The 27067-nt window shown below is 37.9% G+C and overlaps 1 protein-coding gene and 1 long non-coding RNA gene across 2 annotated transcripts; both read right to left on the bottom strand.

The window, feature by feature from the left end:
- Nucleotides 1-233: 233 nt before the first annotated feature.
- LOC107773106 (copper-transporting ATPase PAA2, chloroplastic) lies at nucleotides 234-26851 on the bottom strand. The gene is made up of 17 exons (XM_075250369.1): nucleotides 26028-26851; nucleotides 25579-25656; nucleotides 14707-14804; nucleotides 14510-14563; nucleotides 13700-13786; nucleotides 11558-11719; nucleotides 10743-10853; nucleotides 10062-10130; nucleotides 8581-8690; nucleotides 6973-7078; nucleotides 5643-5709; nucleotides 3499-3578; nucleotides 2926-3380; nucleotides 2224-2398; nucleotides 1517-1648; nucleotides 755-905; nucleotides 234-586 (listed from the first exon to the last, which is right to left on the bottom strand). The coding sequence occupies exons 1-17, from the start codon at nucleotides 26665-26667 to the stop codon at nucleotides 465-467; spliced, it is 2697 nt and encodes an 898-aa protein (XP_075106470.1). The 5' UTR covers nucleotides 26668-26851; the 3' UTR covers nucleotides 234-464.
- LOC142179571 (uncharacterized) lies at nucleotides 21683-25503 on the bottom strand. The gene is made up of 2 exons (XR_012708095.1): nucleotides 24045-25503; nucleotides 21683-23881 (listed from the first exon to the last, which is right to left on the bottom strand). It is a non-coding gene; the product is annotated as an uncharacterized LOC142179571 (long non-coding RNA).
- Nucleotides 26852-27067: the final 216 nt, after the last annotated feature.

Genomic DNA, 27067 nt, shown 5'->3' with positions numbered 1-27067 from the left:
CCCCAATATATAGCATGGGCCGCTACCAAGGCAGTAGGTTGAGGCCCATAACTTCGGCCTCACAGTCCTATCTTTCTTCCAAGTACCACTTAGTTTGCTCGAGGTGTTTGCAACAGAAGTAAAAGTAATTAGTACGATTTAATGTAAAATCAGTAAGGACCATTATCGTTGTTGATCTTTTGTGCCCGTGCCTGTTTTTTTTTTTCTTTTCTTTTTTGGATTTGAACTCATAATTCAAATAATAACTATTTACTTGTTTATTTCGTGTTAATACACCATTGTCTATTGTCCCGGTTTTCAAATAGAAGCTAGTTTGACAATGCTCTATACTAGTATATTATGACACTAGCTCCTCCCAGATTTCTCCCCCATGAAGCTGACATAACAGCAAAGTCGAAGAATGAGTAGCACAAAAGATTACACAGATTCAGATTCTTACATGCCAGCTCTATAATTTGCAAGAGTTATAGCTCTGTTTGAGCGCGTTTATAGGTAAGGTTCTCTTTTCTTTTCCTTTGAGAACCGTGGAATTGTAGAAGCAGTGAGTTGGAGACGACAAATATTGAGCTCAAAGCCATTAATCCTCCTGTCAGAAAAAAGGTAACAGTTGTTAATTATCTTTCACGAAAAGTATATATATTGGCTATAATCTCCAGAGAATTTGTCACCAAGACAGAAAATAATTGATAGGTAACAGGGCATTTTGAATCCTTTGGACCAAGAAGGCTGAACAAGCAATATGGATGCTATTTACCTGAAAGAGATGGTGTCATTGCAAAATCAAAATTTGGAAGTAGCACCCCAGCTGCAATGGGTATTGCGACAACATTATATGCAACCGCCCAAGACAAATTTTGATGAACTTTTGCCATAGTTGCCCGTGCAAGATCAAGAGCTTCCGCCACCTGCCAAAAAGTAAGGAAGCATTAGCCAATTATAAGATATCCAGATTGAATTTGCATTTCTGTTAGCAGGAAGGCACATTGTTATTTTTCATCACATAGAAAATGCTGATATGCACATAGTGGGAGATACAGTCTGCTTTCACTCTATTTGAGAAAAGAGTACGTAGGTACAGTCTGCTTTCACTCCCCTGAACCTAACCATAGCTTCTTGACCTTAATTCTCAGAACTATAGTGTGAAATAAGCGTTCTGTATGTTATTCTTTGTGCTATGATACACAGCACTTTTACAAACAAAAAGTTTTGAACCCATCTATTTTTCCCTTGATAAGGGAAATTCTGAATCCATATTCTCATGACTATTCAGTGAAAAGAAAACCAGAAACAAGATATAAGAGGATAGTGATTAAATAGTTGTATCTTCTTATATGACATACTACACCTTACAAACTTATTAAATAAAAACTGACTTGGTAACAGTTACACAATTTATACGGTCAACACTAATATGTGAAGAGATGATTAAACATTTAATTTTAAAAAAAAAAAAGCCTCACTGTGATGACATCAAACAAACTTTTTTTGTATGAATATGATGACATGGAACATGTACCTGTGAAAGTCTATTTCCGAGGAGTATAATAGATGCTGCATTTGAAGCAGCAGTTTCCTGTGCTTCAACTCGCAAAGCAATCCCCACATCAGCAAGAGCAAGAGAAGGTGCATCATTAATGCCATCACCAACCTTCAGTATGCAAGAATTTCCAGTTAGATAGCTGTGCATAGTATCTGAGATTTAGCAAATCATATGCTCATACAGTTAAAAAACGAATACTCATTGAGAGATGAATAGAGAAATGAAGAGCCCCAAAGAAAGAAAAGAACTATGACAACACTTGCTAGAGGGGCAAATAGGACAGCCCAATTACTGGATGATGTGTGCCATGAAGTAGTTTCCTTAAAAGAGTCTGTGTTTGTATCTTTATAGTTGGCATTACCTTTCCCCCTTAGATTCTCCTGACAACTTTTTGAACTTCGTTAGCTCCCTGGTACTAGAATAGTCTTTTTATAATTGAGCTAACAGTGTCTTTTTTGCTTCCATAACTTTTGTATTATTATGCATCTTCTTGATACCAGCAATGAAATCTATTATTACTTCATCAAAAAAAAAAAAATATAGAAGTCAATTTTTGTATATTATAAGCAGAGCTTTTTTGGGAGAAAGGTAGCAGCCAATTGCACATGCTATCATGGACAAAATAACTTATATATGTTTGAGGAACAAGTAGAAATATCAGGTTTCACCAGATTTTCATTTACCATGGCAACACAGTGGCCTGAAGCTTGAAGAACTGAGATGGCAGCAGATTTCTGCTGGGGTGTCAAAGATGCATTGACAAATTTGTCTTTTATGCCAACCGTCTTTGCTACAGTTGCAACTGCCTCTTCCCTGTCTCCCGATAACAGTTCTGTTTCAATTCCCTTGTCCTGAAGCCTTCAATTGGTAAGAATTTGAAAAAATGAGAAAGATATGAGAAAACTAAAGAAGAATAAAGTTACGATGTTTTACTAGAGAAAGTTAGAAGAAAAGAATAAGGGATGCGCAATTGGAGGGTGGTGGAACAGGTTTGGTGTGACGCTCTACATACTGAATCCATCGAAAATGCAATCTCATGGAAACATCTATAAAATCTTTATGATCTGAGTTTCAATATAAAAAAATGTACATAGAAGTCTAGAGTCTGTAGAACTGCGAGAGGCGAGTCAATCTAAAGGTACATATAACTTCTTCAAAAGGCTGAAAAGTGAAAACTGGATGATAAACTCAAATTCCCACTTTACGGTAACTTCTTCAAAAGAATAGAATTAAGACGAAGCTAATGACCTACCACACATTAAAGAAGCAATGGTAAAACATTTAGCAAGGAGAAAATAGTGTGGGGTCATGGGGGACTAATGATGATTGTAGTTTTTAAGATGCATCTAACATTTACATTTGAAATCATCTTCGTCAGAGAGTACCTTCTTATGGTAGACTCAGCATCCTCGCGTAATTTATCAGAGATCGCAATAGCCCCAATCACACCCTCTCCCTCCCGACCAACGTATACAACTGTGGTTGAATGGTTAGATGATTGCCTGTCCTCTAATGATTTATGCATCACAGATTGCTCAAGACTCCTCAAATCAGAAAGGTCTGCTTTTTGCTGGAAACGTTCTTGAACCCATTTCAGCTTTCCAATTGCAACCAAGAGGCCATTTACTTCTGCCATGGTTCCAGAGCCAGGTTCAGCTAATTGTCCACGTGTGACAGGGATACTCAAATCCAACGATTCTGCTTTGGTTATAATAGCATGAGCAATGGGGTGAGATGCTGTTTTCTCCACTGCAGCAGCTATTTGAAGAATCTCTAATTCCTCATGAACCAAGGACGCTACAGCAGAGACAGCAGGTTTTCCTTCAGTCAGAGTTCCTGTCTGAGAATTACAGGCAGAGATCATGTTTTTATTACAAATAAATTACTACAGATCTTTTGATTTTAGCTGTGGAAGTAAAAATTGCAACAAATTACTCAATTGAAGAACTATTGAGCACCTTGTCCAGCATGACATGATCCACGCTTGCCAAGCGCTCCAGTACATCTCCTCCTCTAATAAGAAGCCCTTGTCTTGCTCCTGTTTGGTTTCAACAGAAAAATACTAGTTCAGTAATTTGACAATCTATTAGGTTACATAATGACAAAAAAAATGCCCATTAAACTAGGGGAAAACAAAAAAGGCGAGTATATAATCCAAGAAGTGGTTTTCTGAATGTTGGTTGTGCCAGTCTTTCCGAACCCAAAGCAGACTACCGTTTGATGAATCGCACATGTAAGCTGAATGTCTGCATGAATGTTTTGAACAAGAGGATAATGTCCTCTCTGAAGGAGACTCCTCAACTCTGGCCAACTTTACTCATGCCAAGGACCTTAAACATAAGCCCCACGATATTACTGTTTTTAATGTACTTCCCCAAGCCTCTTGCCCGTGAGTCAACAATGGCCCTTTTTCACTTAGCTCTCTTGGTAATTTGAACTTCCAATGTCTTGATTGGAAGTGGAGTGCTCTTGCCAAATGAGCGACCGAACTTGCCATTACATTAAAAACTAAATCTAATGAGTCTTGCCACTAATCCTTTTATCTTCTTCTTCATCTTGTATTATTTTATCTTTGGTCCTTCCTCTTTTTTACTGACTAAGCAGTAAAAGGTGTAAAAGTTATGCAAGAAGCCATAAATAACCATACTAGATAAACCTAATGCCCCAAATGAGAAGTGTCACAGAGGTCTCATAAAAACTTGGGCCATGGAGGCTCTACAAATATCTCCATGTTATCCAGCAAACTCTCTAATCTCTACACAACCACCCAGTACTCATAATGCATTTGCGTACCACATGGTGAGTCTCTTGGCATCTTAAATTTGAAGTATTCAAGTCCTAACCGATCTTGGAAGGTGAAGGTTTGACATTCTCTTCTCTTTTAGTTGCATTTTTTGAAGAAATGAACTTTGAATCTAATGAATCCTAAAAGCCAGCTCATGAGGGTAGGATTGACCAACAACATATAAGGAGACCACAACCCATTCCTTCAACTAATTTTAGGACTTGACACTCCACATGCCCAGACGCCAAGACTAGACAACTGGAGCGTATAAAACATAACACGGGGGCCTAACATTGAAAAACATGACACAATAGAGGCCGATGGGCCTGGCTCTAATACCATGTGAAGAAATGGACCTTGGGCTTATCTCAACCCCAAAAGCTAGCTCATGAAGGGAGGATTGCCTAAGACTATATAAGGAGACCACAACCCATTCCCATAAAGCAATATAGGATTTGACACTTCTGAAGGGGATTTCATCACATAATAACAATAGTATCATGAAAAGTAACAGCCCTTGCATGTTGTAGGATTCCTCACATGCAACAACATTAAAATTTCTAATTACAAATGTCAATTGCTCCTCTTCATCTCTGAAAGTCAACATGGAATTGATTTTGAGGCATAATTGATGATATTTCAGGGATAAACTAAGGCACAAAGCATTAGTGCGTGTTGGGTGAGGCTGGGAATGCACCACTACGGCTGTTTGCGTTTACAGAGAGCCTTGGGTGCACCTTTCAGAGCACTGACCCAACACCACAACCTTTGCAACAGCGAAATGCAGCTATTAAGGGATACACTAGTTACGCTCTCTCCTCATTGGGGAACTGTAATTCTGCAGTCAGTAATTTGACTTAACTAACCTGCTCTTTAGACCCAAATTTGCTCAGTGTTCAAAAGATGTACTATTTCAAAGATGATCCTAAGCATCAATAATCCTGCTAGCATAACATACTCAAGGTAGACTCCTAGCTTCCAAATTATTCTAAAAATATTCTCGTTTTCAACTGTTAAATATATGTCTAGGATGAGCGGATGACAGCCAGAAAAGTTTATAGAATTGCTAGTAGTATTGGTATCTCTGATACCGAAGACCCCACTTTTCTTCTTGTTGATTGGTACATCTATATCTCAGTCTAGCATTTTAGTTTATAAAGCAAAAGATGCATCAAAAGAAGAGTGGTGTCGTGAGGAAAGGGCAATCTCCAAAAGAGGATAAGGAACGTAACAGGTATGTCTTGAATTGCTGCGTATGAGGGAGAATGGAGGAAATACCGAGAATTACAGCAAAAGCATTTAAATCTGATTATGTACCTAGTGAGGTGCCAACTAGAATTGCAGTTGGTGTTGCAAGGCCTAAAGCGCAAGGGCAGGAGACTACCTGTCAAAAAGAAGACAATATTGTCAATCCAAAATAACCAACATGCCATTTTAGGACATCTATAAGTGGAGGAACATATGCTCGAATTTTCAAGTCCCAGAACAAGCCAGGGCATAAGAATTAGGAACGGACTAGCTGACCACTGTAAGCTTGGACGAGTGGTATCACAATCACTACAGATTATTTACTCAATACACAAATAGCACAAACTTCTGCGTGCAGCCAAGCTATGTTGTGCTTTTACCAATAATGATAGTATGATACCAGGGTATTAATGAAGCAACAACGTGAAAAAACTGCCTTTCTGCCGTAATCCAATATACTACAGATGTCCTCTGTTTTAAACTTTACAACTTGATTTCTACTTGGATCATCCCATAGCTTCCGCTAAAAGTGAACTACTCCTACAAGTTCCTTCTCCCTAAAACAATAGGCCAAACCTTCCATTACCAGTAATATCATAAGAGCAAATGGAGAAGCACAGAGTAGACAGCAGACAAAGCACAAAGATTTGGACAAGTTAAAATGTAACAACTCAGAGGTATGTCGCACTCAACTTTAGTGGCTTTCCCTAACCCCAAAAGTTATAGTTTGACATTTATAAGTTCTGATAAACTAGCAGCCTCTAACAAGATCTGACAGAATAGAGAATAACTAAATGTTTTTCTAGGCAAAAGATGGCAGGAAAATGGAGAGGTAATTCAGATTAGATAGGAAGGCATCGATATAAAAGATGGATCATCAGTTCACAATGACGCACCAATACATCAGTTCACCATGAAGCAACAACGTGAAAAAACTGCCTTTCTGCCGTAATCCAATATACTACAGATGTCCTCTGTTTTAAACTTTACAACTTGATTTCTACTTGGATCATCCCATAGCTTCCGCTAAAAGTGAACTACTCCTACAAGTTCCTTCTCCCTAAAATAATAGGCTAAACCTTCCGTTACCAGTAATATCATAAGAGCAAATGGAGAAGCACAGAGTAGACAGCAGACAAAGCACAAAGATTTGGACAAGTTAAAATGTAACAACTCAGAGGTATGTCGCACTCAACTTTAGTGGCTTTCCCTAACCCCAAAAGTTATAGTTTGACATTTATAAGTTCTGATAAACTAGCAGCCTCTAACAAGATCTGACAGAATAGAGAATAACTAAATGTTTTTCTAGGCAAAAGATGGCAGGAAAATGGAAAGGTAATTCAGATTAGATAGGAAGGCATCGATATAAAAGATGGATCATCAGTTCACCATGACGCACCAATACATCTACAGCAAGTTTCAGGCTCAGAAGCAAAGGATCTCCTTCTGGTCCGGCAATATCATTCAGTAAAACATCTGGGAAGATGTGTGATCCAACATAATACCTATATAATGAGCAGTAAATACAAAACAACAGAAAATTATAAGTAACAGACCAAGCTAATTAGCAGTAAATACGATTACTCATTAACATGAAATATATGCAGTAACAGACCAAGCTATCATTGTTAGAGAGACTTAAAGTAACCGAATAAGAGTATCAAGGATTCATTGCTGCAGCAGCCAAATTGCTGCAGAATCATCGATCATCTATATTTTGAGTGCTTATACCAATGCTCGTAATGGCTGCTGCTTAGAGTTGCTCCTAATCAGATGATGCCCTAAAGGTCTTGAGATTCTGTGGATCTTGTTGCATATGAAAAGACCTGGAGGAAATGGTTGATGAAGATTGCTCTAGACACCGCCTATTTACCAGAAGGACAGAATGCATGTATTTTGGAAAACAGGAATCAGACCGTTGAATGCCAAATCCATGAACATTGTACTTATCTAGAGCTTCAAGCTGTAGAACTCTGCCAATACTTCATTGTAATTAAGAATTCACTTGAGCCTTGGGTTTTCTCAAACAGCTTTTGAGGGAACATGAGTGCTGGATTTCCAAGGAAATCCCTGTAAATTCTGTAACACTCAGTCTCAAGGAAATAATATGTTACTTGCAGAAAATAAAGGAAGATCAACAACTCCATTGCCCAAAGCAAGTAGCAGTTTACTCACTAGTGTACTATTTCAAACACAGATGTTTTTCTTTTTTCAGATATTGTAAGTACCATCCTCAAACCCATCCTACCTAGGAGCACAACAGTGATTTTCCTACTTTGCTCCCCCAGTGAGTCGACCCCCCAACCTCATCGTTGAGGTGGAGGCCCTTACTGCTAGACTCTCCCTCCCTTGTCTTCAAATACAAAATTGGATATCCCAGAAAATAACTGTGCTAAGGAAAAAAGACAACTATATTAATGATTATAATGTTATAATCTGAATATTATGGAAGTAGTGACCTCTTCAGAATAGTCGAGTGAACTAGGTGTCTGGAAATAACCTGATTGAACTTGATCCAGATTTGACTCAATTCTGGGAGGTGGATTGAAGTGAATCAGTGTCGTATGCGATGCCAAGTGACATGATAAGGCTATATTACTTTTGACAGTGCTCCAAGTGCACCTTGTAATAGAAAATGCATGCAATTATACGCAATTATAACTCATAGGAATGGATGAACATAGATTTACAATATAGCAGCTTGTGAATGGCGAGGAGGAAAATATGGCTTCAAGAAATAGATCTAGGCACATAAATTAACATGCAAACTTTGACCGATGAGTCACCACACTCCATTAACATCATATCGATGAGAATCCACTGCTAAACCATTATTCCGTTCATTTTAGAGGCTAAAAAGTAGTTGTTCAGATCTCCCAGTAAGAACTCTTCTTCCAGTTTGTTCATGTGTGCCTATCCTTTGTCTACCTATACCTAATAACCTAAGGAGCAGTCAATTGTTTCTTAAATATATTTGTGATACATAAGGAAAGAACAATAGTGTTACCAGAACCCAAATGTTGCAGCTGATAATGTCATCACACTGTAAACAAATGGCCCAGCAATTGTATCTGCTAGTCGCTGAATTGGTGCTTCACGGCCTTGAGCATCCTCAACCTGGAAGATTAGAAAATTTATGTAGAAGTTCATAAGTTCCTAAACTTTCACAAATTAATATTAGAGGGCGGTGTCCCTACACATATCTGCTGATTCTAGTTTAAGATCAGTAGCCACATTGTGTGAAAAAAGGGTACAAATACACTTTTGTCCACCCCCTCATATTAGAAAGAGTTATTCAGAAGTAGAAATTTCTAAATAGAGAAAATAATATTTTCTCAGGAAATAAAGGCTGCAAACAACGAAAAATACATGTCAAATATCAAAAAGGGAGTCAGATAACTCCACAAACAGTTATCATAATCTCCATTAGAAGTCCCAAAGTCCTCTTTAATTGCTAAGAGAGAGTCAAAAGTAATAGACCATATTCCCCATGTTAAAAATTATTCCACTTTGGCACCTTTGGAGGATAATAGAAGAGATACTTTATTAGAATATAATAGTGTCAAGTGCCATTACTATGTCGGTCCCTTATCAATTAAATATAAAATTTGAATTGTACCACAACTACAAATAGGTGTCGTCTATTCCATCTCATCAGGTTATAAATATATTTATTCTCTATATTATTTTCTCACATGGTTCAAGACCTCTATGATCTGGGTGGAGATCACACAACTTCTGCCTACCAGCACTGCCTTATGCTGTTTGTCTAGCCCAAGTTTTCAATCTTCTTCGAATTATTAGTCTTCCATTTTCAAGGTGAGTGTTCTAGTGATACCAATCTTATTTTTGGTAACTGTACTTGAGCACCGTGCTAATTTGAGTTGTTCATTATGGCAGCCTGCGCCTCTTTCTGGGGACTGTTACACTGCCACTTTCCAGTGATCTCTAGAGACAACACTACTTTCAATGACCATTCTAACGGCACTCTTTTTCTTTTTCTGGTCACTGTTCCAGTGGTACCGCACCTTTTTGGTAACCATTTTGACAAGGATCACTTTTTGGTGATTGTTCTAGTGAAGTCGCGACTTCTTTCAATGACCATTCTTTTGAACAAAACTTTTCCGCCAGGATTTCAATTTTCAAAGATTTCCAGTGAGATTCAAGTGGTCAAAGGATAATATTTACTTGACCAAACAAGGAAGTTCACAGTCTACAGGTTTTCCACCACTAAACTCAATGAAAACCCACTGGAATTTAGCTTATACATCATTTCTAATAAATTTCCAGATATTGTGATCAAGTTTGCACTCTCAAGTTCTATGCATTACATCAAGAAGAAAACAGTAGTTTTAATAGCCCAATAAAGAAACATTCTAAGATATCTGTTTTCCCTCCTCAAGGCACTATATCTAAGTGCTAGAAAATGTTCCAGGCAGCAATCTATTACTTGGAAGAGAAAACATCACTAAGAAACAGTGTGCTGACCATGTTAACAATCTTGGAAATTGTTGAGTTGGAACCAGTGGAAGAGGCCTCAATCCTTAAAGGACTGTCCTGAAACATAAGAACAAAGACTTGAATATAAAAGTACAAAAATAAATGTAATTCCAACCATTGTTGCTTACAAATATTCCAGTTCTACTATCATAAGGTATTTACCAACTAAAGTTATCGGTATGTGGGGCACAAATCTAATGTGCTATTGTTCATGCAACCTTAACAAGGATCATGTCAACATTTGAACCTAATATCTCACCAGGATTATTTTTTTCGATAAAGTAATGTCTCACCAGGATTTTTTTGATCAGATAAAGTAAATTCCATTATATGTAGCTTCCAGAGGATGCAACTGATTACTAATGTTTCACCAGGATTAGAATGGATATAATTAATATATAGCCCGTCCTGTATTTATTTTTTAACAATAAGAATGAATATTAGTTCTAAAAGGCCATTCAAACCTCATTTCTTTATAGGTGACACAAAGGGACAGAAATGTAGTTCACTCCAGAAAAGCTGCAAAAACCATTTAGTATATCTTTACACGTAATATCTTTGCACCATGTCTGAAGAGAGCATAATGGATGTAGAGAATTCATATAGCTTAACCCTAGTAGTTTGGGATTATCATATTTAATGGATTATTGAATCTTGACATCACCATACCCAGTTTATTGTACCAGCTGAGACAGAAAAGCCCTTCTCTTTAAACACTGGAAGAGACTCTCCAGTAAGCATAGATTCATCCACAACACTTCGACCTGCAACGACTCTTCCCTGCAGAGGCAATTTGATTTATTTTTTTGAGAATTTAAGATGTTGCATTTTACCAAATAACAGGAGAAACAAGTATTTTAAACAGAACACTACATCCTCGGACAGATATTTGTATTTTCAACATTTCAAGCAAAAGAGGATCAGTTTCTTCCTTTTGAAGACTGAAAAAGGTACCATAAATGTTTTAAACTAGTATTAACTAATTGTTACTAGTTCAAACAGGACAAAATTCTCATTTGTCCAAAATTACCTATTCAATCCTAGGAAAAACAAAGAAATATTCCATTTGTTTCTTGAGATCAGCATCTAAAATTGCCATAAATCTGCTGAAAGTGCAAAAGAAAAAATGTACTAGAAACCACCATTAAGATGTACTGAGGTATATGTTGCTCAGACTCTCCAAAAATATCGCCGGGTGCGTCTCAGATCTTCCAAAGGTAGTGCATTTTTGGAGGATCCGACACGGGTGTGATAGCATTTTGGAGAGTCCCCACAACATAGACTAAGGTAATAATTTTTTCCTTGTCTAATGGTTCCATATTGTGCTTTTAGAAGCTGATAGGTTAGCATTAGCATCCTAAATGCTTGGAGCAATGAAATCTGAGGAAATTAGCACATGGATTCTATTCTGCTTTACTGAAGCTCTTCAGACCTTCGTCCTAGAGCTAAATAAAAGAAAGTACTCATGCAAAAATTTGACTTACATCTACAGGTATAGTTTCTCCAGGCAAAACGAGCAAAGAATCACCAACTCGAATATCATCAGTTGGAACTTCAATACATATTGCATCAGAGCCGACAACATCAGCTGAGGAACCACTGCCGGAAGAAGTAACCACAAGTCTAGACTGAGTGGATATAAGCGACTGCCAAGAGAACCACAACAATATTTTGTAAGACAAAGGAGTAAAATGTACTTCAATTCCAAGCTCTGGGGGATCTTGTCTTAATAGTGTAAATGAATTTTTAGTTCATTAGATAAAAAATAGAAAGTAGCCATGTGTATCCTTTATTTGATGTGTTCAACGAAGTAAGAAAAAAGTAGCCAGAAAGTAACCTAATATTATTCTTTGCTAAGTGCAGCTATTAGGTAGCATTATTTTCACACCACTAAACATATGGCAATTCCTCCATAGATGTGTCTTGATAAATGAATGAACAGAAAACAAAGGCAGCAAGATTGCAGTTCAGAACTAATAATCTCGCTGCCACCAGAAATAACAGATCAGAGCTTTTATGCAACTCTTATTGTGAGAATGCACGGAAGAAAAATCTATTTTTTTAACAATAATACAATGAGCCTTATATATAATACATATTCTATTACTAATACATATGGGACTAGGACATATTTTACTCCTACTACATATGGGACCAGGACATATTCTACGCCTACTACATATGGGACTAGGACTATTTACACATAACTATCTAACACTCCCCCTCAAGCCGGTGCATACAAATCATATGTACCGAGCTTGTTACATATGTAACTAATACGAGGACCAGTAAGGAACTTGGTGAAAATATCTGCAAGTTGATCATTCGACATATAAGGCCACTAGTCTCCCCTGAAATATCATTTTTCATGCTGGAAAAGTGCATTGTTCACGCCGGAAAAAAATAAAAGTTATCAAAATTTGATGTAATTTATATGGGTAGGCTCGAAATCACTAGACGGATAAGTTATCCTGAAAATGTTTTGTCGAAAAGTAACCGGAACGGCTCACACGAGCCGGAAAAGTTACTATAGCTCGTCGGAACCCTAGTTCTGGCGGCGCATGGAGGCGCGTGACTTTTTGCCGGAGTGATTGATTGGGATTTTGTTGCCTGACTTTTTCGAACAAGATGGTAGTGTTGGTTTTCGCACAATACTTACCGATGAGGAGATAACGCAAATCAATTTTGAGTCATCAACCGAAAAAACGCACGGTGACTAACTTTTTTGTTGGAATTTCTAGGGTTTGGTCGCACAAGGGTTTCGGATCTGATGGTGGTACTGGTATATGCACAGTACTACTGTAGCAGTAACGAACCCTGGGAACAAGACGAAGTTGCCGGAAAATTGCACAGCGGTGAGATCTTTCTTCCCCGATGTCGCTGGAATGACGCACAACGATAATGTTCTCGCTGAAGCTCTGATACCCTGTGTGAGAATGCACGGGATAAAAATCTATTTTTTTAACAATAATACAATGAGCCTTATATATAATACATATTTTATTCCTAATACATATGGGACTAAGACATATTATACTCCTACTACATATGGGACTAGGACATTCTACTCCTACTACGTATAGGACCAGGACTATTTACACATAACTATCTAACACTTATAACTAGATCTTCCGTAATATACATGCTCCAAAAGTAGCACTGCTAGTAACTAATAGCAGCTTTCTGGAAAAAGGAACTCTTAAATGCATCAATAAAATAAGAGAAAAATTGATAACGGGCATGTTTCATTTCTTATCTCAAATGTATTAACTAGTATATGCACATAATTCAAAGTCTTGAGGACTAATCGAAAAACAAAACATTTAATACTTAGATTTCATGTTATCAGGGATAATGTATTGTTGAATAACAAGATTAAATAGGTGGTTTAGCTTAGAAGTCTCACGAATGGTTACAACAAATTCATTGACGCTACTGTATCAGAAAACTTCAACATGTAAAACATCTAGACTCCAGTAGTTAATAGATTTTTCAACTTTTGGAGAGCATCAAATACTGAACAGTCTTATAGCCCATATTTTGCTTGCGATTTTCTTGTCCACTTCTTGAGCCCCCGACAAATGAAAAATAACTCTATTAAATCACATAACACGGAAACAACTTACTAATAGCTCATTCATGTCACTAGATGCTTTCAGCCTTGCCCTTTCCTCCAAAGAACGCCCGAGTAGTACAAACCCAAGAAGCATGACCTGCATACTAAAATCAACATTTCTCAATGAGTGAATTCATTGCTAAAAAAAGTCAAACAGTTTAATAATACTGAACAGATTTTGCTCAATAGAGACCATCATAGAAGCACGTATAGAAAGTATCACAGAGCAGAGACAATTTCTTAATGAATTGGAAAATAGCTACAAATGAAAACTACATAATGAAAGTTAATGAATGCTATACGGAGAATTATAATAGGTTTATGGAATTTCACCATTAAGCCATTGCAGGAGGAAAATTGACTCACCGATTAGCTATACATTTCAAAATAACATCAGGTCAGTCAAGACAAATACGATTAAAGATTCGGAATAGAAGACCATGTGAAGTCCTGATGACATTATCCAAATTTTGTTAGGACTTCAGATGGCATTATGTTGAAATTTGAGGTTCTGAAATGCTAGAAAAGACCCCTGAGCCCAATAAGGCTCAATAATCTGTGGCACCAAAGCAACAACCTATTATTTTGAACTTTGTGGAATGAAGACCCTTTCAGCTAAAAGCCAAATTTAGAATTCAGAAACAAATAATAAAGACAGAGAAACTTGCTGTTAAAGATTACAATCTGCTGACCGTCTTAAACAGCAGAAAGCAGGAGTACATATGAGCAAGCAAATGAAAACTACACAGAAAGAAAAAATGGAAGGAAAAAAAAATCTAAGCTTTCAGAGAAATACAAAGGATAGTGAGAAAAGACAAACCGGCTCATCAAAGAATGTTGCTTCCCATTGAAGGGCAGGGTTAAGTAGTGAGACCTAAGAAAGAGAAGAACTTGTCAGCACACCAGTCTTAACTCAAGAAAGTAATGAGTTTCGCAAAAAACTATGAAGACAGGCATTGAAATCGTAAATTAAGAGCTCCTAACAAGATAAAATGCCCAGCTTTAATTGATTCTTACAGAACTAATTGCAAAAGCAGCAATCGATCCAAAGCCAACAAGAGAGTTCATATTTGGTGATCCCTTTGTGAATGCCCGAATACCATCAAAAAGCAGGTCTGTACATAATTTATTCAGTCGTCAATGAACTAGGATGATAAAGACCTAGTATGGTCCAAACCAGAGAAAGATCTAAAAGCTGGATGCATTAACTGAGAGAAACTACTTGATTAATAATATTAGTGATAGTACAACAATGACAACCCAGTGTAATCCCACAAAAATCAATATTTTATTTTTTATGATAGGCTGTCACTGAATTTCGTGGAGTGCTTCCATGTTTTTCTCCTAGCTTTACCTAACAGTGTCAGTGCTCCAAAGTTTCCAAGATATTAAAATGCATGCCCAAGAATGTGCTAACAAGGAAACAATAAAGAATTCAAAAATGAGACATTTAACAGCAACGAAATGAGATATAGAGAAGTGACATCACGCTAGCACCAAACATAATGAACAAAAAAGGCTAGCCGCGAACCTATACTTATCTAAATGACATAAGCACTCGCTTTGGTGTCAAAACCTGCAGCAGAATCTGCATTAATAGATTTAGCAGGCCAAGAAACCATGGTCCAGCCAGATGTTAGGTGTGATCCATTAGTTATTGTACCACTGCACTTATCCTAGTTTGCCCCATTATTTTATTTGTTTAATTGAATATCAAAACTCAAATGCCATATGTCATTTTTGGAAAAATAGTTTTTAGCAAGTAACTATCCACTACAACAACTACTATGCCTTGATGCCAAGCAAGTTAGGGAAGTAAGGATAAATGGTCTTTTTTTTTGGATAGAGTAAAGTTTAAAAAGATAAATGGTCTTCTTCTCTCCACTCCAGGATACATTATTATTCTTTGACCTTTTTTTTTTTTGAATTGGTAACTATTGTATATATTATAACAATCAGTACATAGGTTGCACTGAAAACCAAATTTACATAGAGAGAATTTATAGATATTCTAATTTGAGACCTAGCAGGATCCTAGAATGTCTATGATTGTCAATGTATCTTCTGTGTACATCTTTTTGCACCAAAAACAAAATAGAAGAATACAATTGAGTTTGATCTTTTGCATTGAGTTGCTTCTATCTTCAAAACATCTAGTATTCCTTTCTCTCCAGACTGTCCACCAAATACATGCCGGAACAGTCCTCCATCTATCTCTACTAGTTGCTTCAGCTCCAGCTTCTTCCCAGCTATAGATGACATCTTTAATCCTGAATGGCATTGACCATGAGATACCCCTAAGACTAATAAAGATCTTCCATAATTGGTCTGTAATCTTGCAGTGTAGAAACAGATGGTTGACAGTTTCTGCGTTTTCCCCACACAAAAAACATCTTGAACACATAGAAATTCCCCTTTTTATGAGATTATCCTGGGTTAAAACCGCCTCCTTTGCTAGTAGCCAAGTAAAGCATGCTACCTTGTATGGAATCTTTGTTTTCCATATATGTTTCCAAGGCCATGTGTCTACCTGTTGATTATCATGATTCAAAATCTTATATGCATCCTTCACTCGGTAAATCCCTTTGTTGCACCTCTTCCACCATATTGAATCCAAACCTTCCTGCAGTCCTGTAAATGCTTCCAGCTCTTTGTAGAGTTCAGTTAATCTTGTTATCTCCCAGTCATTCAGCTGTCTTCTTAGAGCTATTTCCCATCCTTGACAACCCCTCATATCAGCGATTGTCTTATGCTGGTTTTGTGCTAAACCGAACATATCTGGGTATCTTTCCTTTAAGCTTCCCATTCCTAGCCAGTTATCATTCCAAAATGATGTGTTCCTTCCGTTGTTCACTCTTATGGAGGAGTGATTCTTCATTATTGGCCAAAGTTCTCTGATTGATTTCCACACACTTACTCCATATGATGTACTGACTTTTTTTGACACTCAGTTGTTTTCTTCACCATACTTGGCTTTGATCACTTTGACCCATAAAGATTCTGGTTCTTTAGAGTACTTCCATAACCATTTAATTCTAAGAGCCTTGCTTTGATTCTTCAAATTCCTTATCCCTAATCCACCTTGTTTTTTATCCATTGTTGTTGTCTTCCAATTGACCAAATGGAAGACCTTTTTCTCCTTATTGCCTTGCCAGAGGAATGTTCTTCGGAGTTTGTCCAATCTCTGTAAAATGCTTGATGGAATTGGGAACAAAGACATCATGTAAGTAGGTAGAGAGTCTAATACTGAGTTGATTAGAACTAGCCTACCCCCCAATGATAGATACTGCGATTTCCATCTTGACAACTTCTTCTCACACTTTTCTATGACTGAATTCCAGATTTCTTTTGATTTGGATCTTGCACCAAGAGGCATCCCCAGGTAAACAGTTGGTAGGGACCCAACTTCTCCTCCCAATATCTGAGTCAGTTGCCCCATGTTGTTAACTTCATTAATGGGAAAAATGTTGCTCTTTCTCCAGTTAATGTGTAATCCTGATACACCTTCAAATAAAACCAAAATGATCCTTAAGAATCTAAGTTGGTCTTTTTCAGCATCACAGAAGACTAGAGTATCATCAGCATATTGGAGATGTGTGATCTCTAGATTGTTAGCCCCACTCCTGTTTACCTCAAAACCTTTAACCCAACCACTGACTTTAGCCGTTTTGATCATGTTGTTCAATCCTTCCATGGCTATGATGAATAAAAAGGGAGATAGAGGATCACCTTGTCTGAGACCTCTGTGTGAGTGAAAATAACCTTTAGGACTTCCATTTATAAGAATGGAGAATTTCACAGTAGATATGCAAAATTTCATCCATCTAATCCATTTTTGCCCAAAACCCATTTGTTCTAACATTCTTAGTAGGAAGCTCCAGTTCACATGATCATAGGCCTTCTCGATATCCAATTTGCATAAGATTCCAGGTTCTTTCTTTTTTATTCTTGAATCCACAGCTTCATTGGCAATCATCACTGCATCAATTATTTGTCTTCCTTTGATGAACGTCATTTGTTGAGCATCTACAAGTTTCCCAACCACCCTCTTAAGTCTTTCAGTTAAGACTTTTGAGAGCAGTTTGTAGAAGCTCCCTATCAGACTGATCGGTCTGAAATCTCTCAAATCTTTCGCACCTGTCTTCTTTGGAATCAATGCTATATATGTTGCATTGAAGCTTTTCTCAAACATCTCCTGTGAATGGAAGTTGTTAAATGCCGCCATGATATCTTCCTTCAAAATGTCCCAACACTTTCTGAAAAAACCCATTGTGTATCCATCTGGACCTGGAGCCTTGTCACTTGCACACATCTTCAGGCTGCTCAGCACTTCTTGTTCCTCAAAGTTACTTTGTAAAGACTCCCTTTCCGATTCAGACATGCTTGTAGTATTTTCGAAATTGACTGTTGGTCTCCACTGTTCAGGTTCTGAGTATAGCTCCTTGTAGAATTCAACAATCTCGTTCTCTATTCTTTCTGGATCCTCGATTACTTCATGTCGAATCATTATTTGGTCAATGTTGTTGTTTCTCTTGCGTGCATTTGCAGTCCGATGGAAAAATTTTGTATTCCTATCCCCTTCTTTGAGCCACAAAGCTCTTGATTTTTGTCTCCATGCAATTTCTTCATTCTTGAGTTGCACCTCAATCTCCATTAGAGTAGCTGTTTTCCTGACTGATTCCTCCTCTGTCAACGCTCTTAGTTGTTGCGTTGTCTCAAAATCTGCTAATTGACTTAGCAATTTTGATTTCTGCATTCCCAGATTGCCTTCGTAACTTCTGCTCCATCCTTTTAGCTTGCCCTTGAGAGCTTTTAACTTGCAAGCTAAAATGTAATCAGGTCTTCCTGAGAATTCAAAAGATCCCCACCACTCCCTAATTCTGTCCTCAAAACCTTCCACATTCAGCCACCAATTTTCAAACTTGAAGTATGATTTAGCTTGTTCCCACACTCCGCAGTCTAAAGCCACCGGTGAATGGTCCGAAATCAGCCTTTGTAGGGTAGTTTGCTTGATGTTTCTGAGTCTTACATCCCATTCTTCTGAAATGAGAAATCTATCAATTCTAGAAGCCGCTGTATGATTGTCCCCTTTGAACCAAGTATAGTTTCCTCCTTCAAGTCGAAGATCTATCAGCTCCATATCTTCTATAAAATCCGAAAACTCTACCATCGCTCTGGACCTCCTTGAGCATTCCCGTTTTTCAGAAGAGTACCTTGTAACGTTAAAATCGCCACAAACCGCCCAAGGACCTTCCATCAATCCCCTCACTGCACCAATTTCACTCCATACTTTTTTCCTTTCTATTCTACAATTTGGAGCATACACTCCTGTTATGTGACATTGAAAATTCTGTAGAAGAGCGTCAAACTTGCATGTCAAGGTTGTATGCACCAATCTGTAACACCTCCCCTTTCCATACTCTGCAATCCCATAACATCAAAATCCCCCCTCTCGTGCCGCTAGCTTCTAAACTTGCATACCTAACCCATCTACCACCCCATATTTGCCTGACTATTTCCTCTATATCCCCCTCGACTTTTGTTTCTTGCATGCAAATAATGTCTGCCCTCCAATTCTGCACTTGACTTTTTATTATCTCCCTTCTCTTCTTATCATTTAGACCCCTTACATTCCAGGAAATTACTTTGATCCTCATATGGAAATAATTGAAAGATCTCTTCCCCTACTCCTTTTCCCGTCACTCTTGAATTTGACATCGAAAGAAGTCAAACCCTTTAATTCCAGTGATCCTTTGAATCTTTGTTTCTTCACCTCCAACTCTGACTCCACCCTTCTAACCTGTCTGCAGCTGTCAATTTGCATTAACAATTCCAGTGCTTCTTCTTCATGTCCTTGGAAATCTACTCCAAACATTTTCCCCAATTTGATCATATTTTGATGGACCCATATTGTTGCATCCATGTCTTTATCCAATAAAGGATTGTGTTGCTGAACTGCTAAAGGATTCACCTCCTCAATTTCCCACTCTTGAATAGGTCTACATTGCTTTAGATGTTCCGAAGTACATCCCACGTAATCATTCCCCATCTTTAAGTTTATGCTTTGCTCCCCTTCCTTCTGTTTCAGTCTTGCTAAATCTACTCCACCTTCTGGCTGACTGCAACTGGAAATTGTTTCCTTTTGCATACTTTCACGATTCACATTAAGGTTTTGCTCCCCTGGAGATGACTCTTTTGCTCCCGAGTGAGAAGGTCCTCCCATTTCCTCGATATAAGGCTTCAGCCCAGTATCAGAGAGCTTACACGAGAGGTCATTAAAAATGACTTGTGCAGCCATATCGGGGTCATAGGATTTCAGCTTGACTTTTGACACTCTACTGTTTAGATTCATCGAAGTTGAACCTTGTGTAAATTGACCACTTGCCTTTCCTTTACCATTGTTTAGCTCATACCGTGTCTTTCTTTCAGCCCAGATTGGGATGAAAAATTTGGTACCGTCTCTTACAATCCCCACCTCGTTGGGAGTCTTCCTGCCATCACCAGCAATTTTGATTCTTGCCCACTTGAGATGGTTTTTGAGATCAGTTTCTTCTTCCGTAGCTAGCCAGCCCCCACAAAGATCTCCTATTTCTTTGAAGATCTTTTGTGACCATAGATGTACAGGAATCCCCATGGCTCTAATCCAGCATGTTTCCTCAATTTGTGAGTTTGGAATGCAACCGGCAGTATGATTCCACCAATCCAGATGAAGCTTGAATTTTTTCCATCTCCATTCTCCTTGCACAACCTGCTCTGCCATGAATCTGTTTGGAAATTCAAAAAGAAACATGTTTCCTGTCATTTCATAAATGTTTACTCCGTATGCTTTGTTCCATGACGCACTAGCCCATCGCCTTATGTCTGCTAAAGTGGGTCTCTCATTGATTTCTTCCCCAAAAGACCCGATAATGCATCTTTTTAGTAAGCCTGTGTCCTCTCCTCCAATAGGGTCCAGAACAGAGATACCGCCATTGCTCGTGCTGACCCTTGCCTCTCGAAGCGTATTGGATTGCCATTTATTCTCCTTAACTGCTTGGGCATAAGGGAAATTGTCCACAGTGTTTCTAGGTGGTACTATGGGATTCGACTTGATGGTCTGATATATGAATCTCTCTATCTTAGCTGCTATGTCTTTCCAACCAGAATTCAAAGTTAACTCTGGGATTATAATCACTGACCTCCCTTCTCCCTTCAATGAGAGAATACTCATATATCTTCCATGGGTGTTAAATTTCCTAGTGCAGAAATGTTCTGTCAATTGCTCCTTGTACTTCCATCTCTTCACTAGATTATTTTGATCTGACGACGCTTCTTTAAGTGTAAAGCATATCCATTCCATTGCCTTTCTACCCATGGATGATCTTCTCATCATGTTGCGGCTTCTCTCCACCCATTCAAACCAAATGTCTTTATTGGAGTTCCATCTGGTGATGTCAAAAGATTTGAATCCTGCGTTGAAATATATCCTGTTGTCTCCCATATTGTACAAAACAGTTGTTCAGGTTCTGGAATTTTAGGGGTTGTTTAGAAGTTATCACAGTGAGCTTTAAAGCTTGACAAAGAAGAAGAGAACCCGAAATTTCTGAAACAGAGAGAGGTTCCCCGCCACCGAAAAAAATAAAAGTTGTCGGAATTCAAAACTAAATGTATGGATGTGCTCGGAATTTCCCAGCGAGTGTTCTGTCCAAAACGGAATTTTTGAAAATTGGCCGGGGTTGAGCTCACGCGCCGGCGCGTGGGGTTTGCCTCGCCGGAAAAGAGCCGCGCGTGGCGGCGCGTGCGGGGTTGTTTGTCGGAGCTGTTTTCAGAGGGTCGGTCGGAATTGAATATCCGTGCTAATGGTGTTTATGGATTCTCAAGATTCCTTTTTCTCAGGCTCCTCGGGGAGTGTGCCTGAGAGCTCAAAGAAAATAGAGAGAGAAAAAGTTCTCTGTAACTTTGTAGTGGCCTTATTATTCTTTGACCTTACCAGGAAAAAAAAACATTATTATTCTTTTCTTTCTTTTTTTTTTGGAAAATGTAACATGTATCAGTATATTCATAACTCTTCAGCACAAAGCTTGTGCTGGAAGCCAAAAGATGAAGTTTACAAAAAACTACAAGTCTCACTATTACTATCCTTGATCTGCTTACAAGGAGTCTAGGGCTTGTAAAATTGACTCTAAATCATCAATAAATTTTGCTTTACACTAAAAACAAAATAGAAGAATATAATTCGTCTTAATTTTCTGGGTAGAGCTAATTGTATCCTCAAAGCATCTTGAATTTCTCTCCTTCCAAACTGTCCACCAAATAGTTGCAGGGACAATTTTCCATCTGTCTTTGTTTGAAGTAGTGCACTTCCCCCTACATTCCAACATGACAAAAGTTCATATGTTCTTGGCATTGTCCACCTAATACCCATGAGGTTGATGAATAAATCCCACCGCTGACTAGTCACCCTACAATGTAGAAACAGATGGCTGATTGTCTCTACCTCTTGACCACATAAATAGTATCTTAAGCAAATTGGAATCCCACCATAAATTGCCTTGTCCTCCACCCTGGTTTAGGTGCTTATAGGCTGAACTGACTGTGTACTTCCTACTGTTATTTTGACTCCAAGCTAAGTGTATCTTCACCCTCCTGCATCCTTTGCATAGCTCCCGAGTGTTAGAGAAATTTGTTATTCTTGGCAACTCCTAATTATATAAAGATCTTCTGAATACCTTATCCAAAAAAAAAAAAAAGATCTTCTGAATGAGAGACTCCATCTTTATGCACCCCAAAGTTCATTTATTGTAGCTCTATGTTGTTGATTCAAGTTATAAATGGCTGGAAAAAGATTCTTGAGACAACCAATTCCCAACTAGTTGTCTTCCCAAAAAAGAATTTTCCAACCATCCTTCCAATGAATTTCAGCCTGTTAGCAAAATTTAGCCACAGGTTCCTTATAGTTCTCCACAAGCTGGTACCATAAGAATTGTTCATCTGTTTAGTCATCCAAAATCCTTCCTTTTCATATTTAGCCTTTATCACCTTGCCCCACAAAGCTTGTTCCTCCCTAGTAAACCTCCAAAGCCACTTCATCAGGAGACTTTTGTTCTGCATTCTCAAGTTCCTAACCCTTAGACCTCCCTGTTGTTTGCTGAAGGTCAGAGCCTTCCATTTGACTAAATGAAAACCCTTCACTTTATTTCCATGCCAAAGGAAATTTCTTCTCAAGGTGTCCAGCCTTTTCTCTACATTTGCAGGTATAGGAAATAAGGGCAACATATATGTAGGGAGAGCATCTCACACAGAGTTGATGAGAATCAATCTACCACCCATACCCATAGAGATGTAATTTGATTTCCATCTTGCTAACTTTTTCTCACATCTTTCCAAGACTCCATTCCAGACATCTTTGGATTAGCTCTTTGCACCCAAAGGCATCCCCAAATAAGTGGTTGGAATGGTACCAATTTCACCTAGCAAAACCCATCTTTTGGGGAATACCAAGCAAAAATTCCCAATTAACATGGCCATATACCTTTTCAATGTCTAACTTGCACATAATTCCTGGCCTTTCTCCTTGATTCTAGAATCTACACACTCATTCGCAATCAAAACTTCATCTGTGATTTGTCTTCCTTTTATAAATGCCATTTGCTGTGAATCTACCGATTGGTGCACCACCTTTTCAATCTTTCAGTGAGTAATTTAGAGTTCGGTTTATAAATGCTACCTATGAGACTAATTGACCTAAAATCCCTCAACTCCTTGGCACCCTTCTTTTTAGGTATCAATGCCACATAAGTGGCATTATTATTCTTTGTTTTTCACACTTATAACATTACGTGAAAGAAAATGGGCAAAGGGAGGAAAACACAATTTTTTCCCAGCTTATGAAGAACAAAAAGGCATCAATATTCAACATCTACTCAACAATTTGACATGGATCAAGTTACATTTCTTGATAAAAGCATATTACATTTATTCTGCAAATCATAAGTACTAAGATCACGGAATCATGTTTTATGTTTATGATAGATTGCCAAATGCTTATAATCTATGAACATCCCAAAATCTCTCATGTGAACTCTTAACATGAAAAAAAAAAGAAGGAAAAAACTCTTTAACCAGACACTGTTGAATATCAACTATATATGTGTCTAGGTTCATAAATGTCTAAGTTCATTGTACTTGAATAAGCAAAATCATATAGAATATTCTATAAATATCTTAGGATATTCTGTAGAACAATTAATTACTTAAGTAGTATATGAATATTCCCACATATAGAAGTCTTAGGCTATAAATTATATATTTGGTAATCAATCGCTATTAATCCCAAGGTATCCTATAAAATGTTCTATATGATTTTCCTTATATACATAAAATTTTATATGAATAGCGATTGATTACCAATCATATAATATATAGCCTAAAACTTCTATATAAGGAGCACATGTTTGTCAGGTTTTTAATTTTAATGATGACCAAAACATGAGTCAAGTGCATACTACTAATGCAAGAAAATACATGTGCAGGGCAGCTAAACCAGGATGAAAAAGAACGACACAAGAAGCCAACTTGCTACTGGATAACAGCTAAGTATAGACCATTATCAAGGCGCAAATCATGGTAGCAGAGAAGGAAAAAGATCAATCAACATTGCAAGATCAATCACGAGCTTCAAAATCAGCATAAAAGAGACAAGTAAGGCTTGCTCAGTTGATAAAAGCACCTTCAATCACGAACGTTTGGTCCTGGGTTCGAGTCACACCGGAGGAGAAGTGTGGAAACACTATAGATCCTCCTAATTTGGGAGGGGTTTAAAAAAAATAAGCATAAAAGAAGATTGCCAAGAAGGACCTCAAATCAGCATTTATATGCATAGAGGAAGATTGCCAAGAAATCGTGAAGATCAAGATTGTCTCTATCAAAGAGGATCTGACGAGCAAATTGATTTTAAATGAATCCAGTCACAATCACAATCCGTATGCTGGATTCAAGAGGCATCTCTTGGGCCTACTCTTAAAATATAACTGCCTCAAAAGGAAAAACACAATCAAAGGGATTTGAGTTTTTCAATCTCTCAACACAAGGAAGATAGAACACATCAAATACATTGGCGAGTATATAAAGAGTAGGAAGAGTTGAAGACCGTCACGCAACTTTCATATAGTTTTCAGTCTTTTCACTTCTTTGCAAAAATATTGTATTCCTAAGTCTACTAGTGTCTCAAAAAATAGAGAAAAAAGAAAGTAAAAGGTTGTGTCAAGAACAACTATTGTAACTCGTTGGTGGTGCACGAAAGAAAACCACACACCATCTGTAACTCATTTCGATTGAAGATCTAAGAGAACCTTTGTGACCCAAGGGAACTGGATGTAGGTGCCATGCCGGTACACGAACCAGTATAAAAATCGCAGGATAATCGTTGTGCTAACTCATATCTTATTACATATATATTTGTTGTGTTAACTATTGCTTGCAGGATAATCACAGTTGACTAAGAAGTAACCTAGTCGACTAAAGAATTTTTACAATTCAACCCCCCCCCTTCCCCCTCTTTTTGTACTTTCAATGTTGTACATTGTTAATTAAGTCAATGAAATGTTTTTCTATTTCCACATACACTACTACCTGCAAACTGAAAAAGGGTTCTTTATAGTACCCACAACAACTTTAAGATATTGAGTCTCGTTAAAGACTTAATCGGCAGGAAGAAGAAAAAAAAAAGGAAAATTTGGAGCCAATTTTATCACAATCACACTTGTTTGATTTAGTCAACCTCCATGGTTAACTAGATAAAGTAACCTAAAATAAAAGAAAATAAGAAAAGAAAAACATAAAGAGAGTAGAAAGTAACTGCTAATGAAGAAAGAAAAAGAAAGAGAATCTAATAAACAAGTAATGACTAACCTCGTCCAGGTCCAAGTAAAGCCCCTATTGCCAATCCAGCTTTGACATAAGAATTATGCAGTACATCCAACACTGAACCTGTACCAATTTTTCTCAATTAATTTGGTTATCCAGAACAGAAAATTTCATCCAACACTATCCTACAGATGTTTTCAAGCTGAAAGACATAATTTCGAGGGGAAAAAAAAAAGAACAATGTAATATTGAGCATTAGAGTATCGGATGTATTCCTATGACTTAATCAGTAACCATTTCCAAATCTTTTAACATAAAAACAAAGTATTTGCATTTTTCCTTTTTAACATTTCTTACAACGGTTAAATCAAGTGTTCAAATCCTAGTTGTTTTTAATTAGCAAGAATGTCATTCACTCACGAAGAGGCTCTAAATTTTTTGAGCTTCAGTTTTCATTGTAAAAAGAAATGAAATGCATTTTTGTGCTAGTTTACCGTGACCAATATGAATGCCAAGAGAGTGCAATATATGAGTAGCGTGAGTTCCACAGCATAAAGCGACCAGAGACCAAGCAAAAAACACTCTGTTTCGACTCTCAACAAGCAATGCCTCCTTTTTCTCCACCATTTCCTTCCACTTCTTCACCTTCTCATCTACTCCTAACCCCGACGACCTCTTATTTGTCGGAAAACCACATCCGGTCAGCCTCTGAGCTAACTCCTCAGCGGCAGCAAAACTCTCACCGGCCTCCGGTTTCAACTTTATCGCAGCTGTCTCGGTCAACATGTTGACCACGGCCGAGTCAACTCGGTCGTCGGCGGAGAGGATCGACTTGACGCGTGTAACGCACGCGCCACACATCATCCCGCTCACGTCGAGTAGTACTATCGTTTCATCTTTCTTCAACTGCTGCTGCTGTTCAGCTCCGCTCGCCGGAGCTTTAAACTCAACAGCCTTCGCGAGTACGGCATTGCGCCGCAGCAATAGCTGACCGCTACGACGTCGTTGGTGGATGAGAGGATTGAAGTGATGGCCGTTGATACGACGTCGTTGGTGGTTGACATTGGAGTGACTGAAGCTGGAAGTGAGTTTGTGATTAGGTGAGAGGGAGAATCGGAGGATATTCGCCGTCATTGTTTCTCCGGCGGAGTAGGAATCGGAGAAATAGAGAAATGCAGATGAGAGGAAAGAGAAAAGAAAATGTATAGTAGTGGTGCAGGGTGAATATTCAACGCTTATAATGACACGTGGAATTGGAATCGTACTAGTTGAAATGAAATGAATAAAACGTGTGATCCAAAATTATGTTTATTTCTATATAACCAACAAGTTGCCGATTCACATGGACATGGCTAATTTGATCCTTGTGATTTGTTGGCTGCTGCTTACATGTCAATATTACTGCTGTAATTTTGTTCCTAAAGATAAGATTATGTGTTAGTTGACATATAGGGCAATATTTTATGTTTGACATTAGTATTTTATTTTTAAGTATAATTTATTAGTTATATACGCTGGTCTACAATGGTCTTAA

Source organism: Nicotiana tabacum, chromosome 1 (genome assembly GCF_000715075.1).
Source record: "Nicotiana tabacum cultivar K326 chromosome 1, ASM71507v2, whole genome shotgun sequence".
NCBI lineage: Eukaryota > Viridiplantae > Streptophyta > Magnoliopsida > Solanales > Solanaceae > Nicotiana > Nicotiana tabacum.
This window is presented reverse-complemented; position numbering and strand designations above follow the sequence as displayed.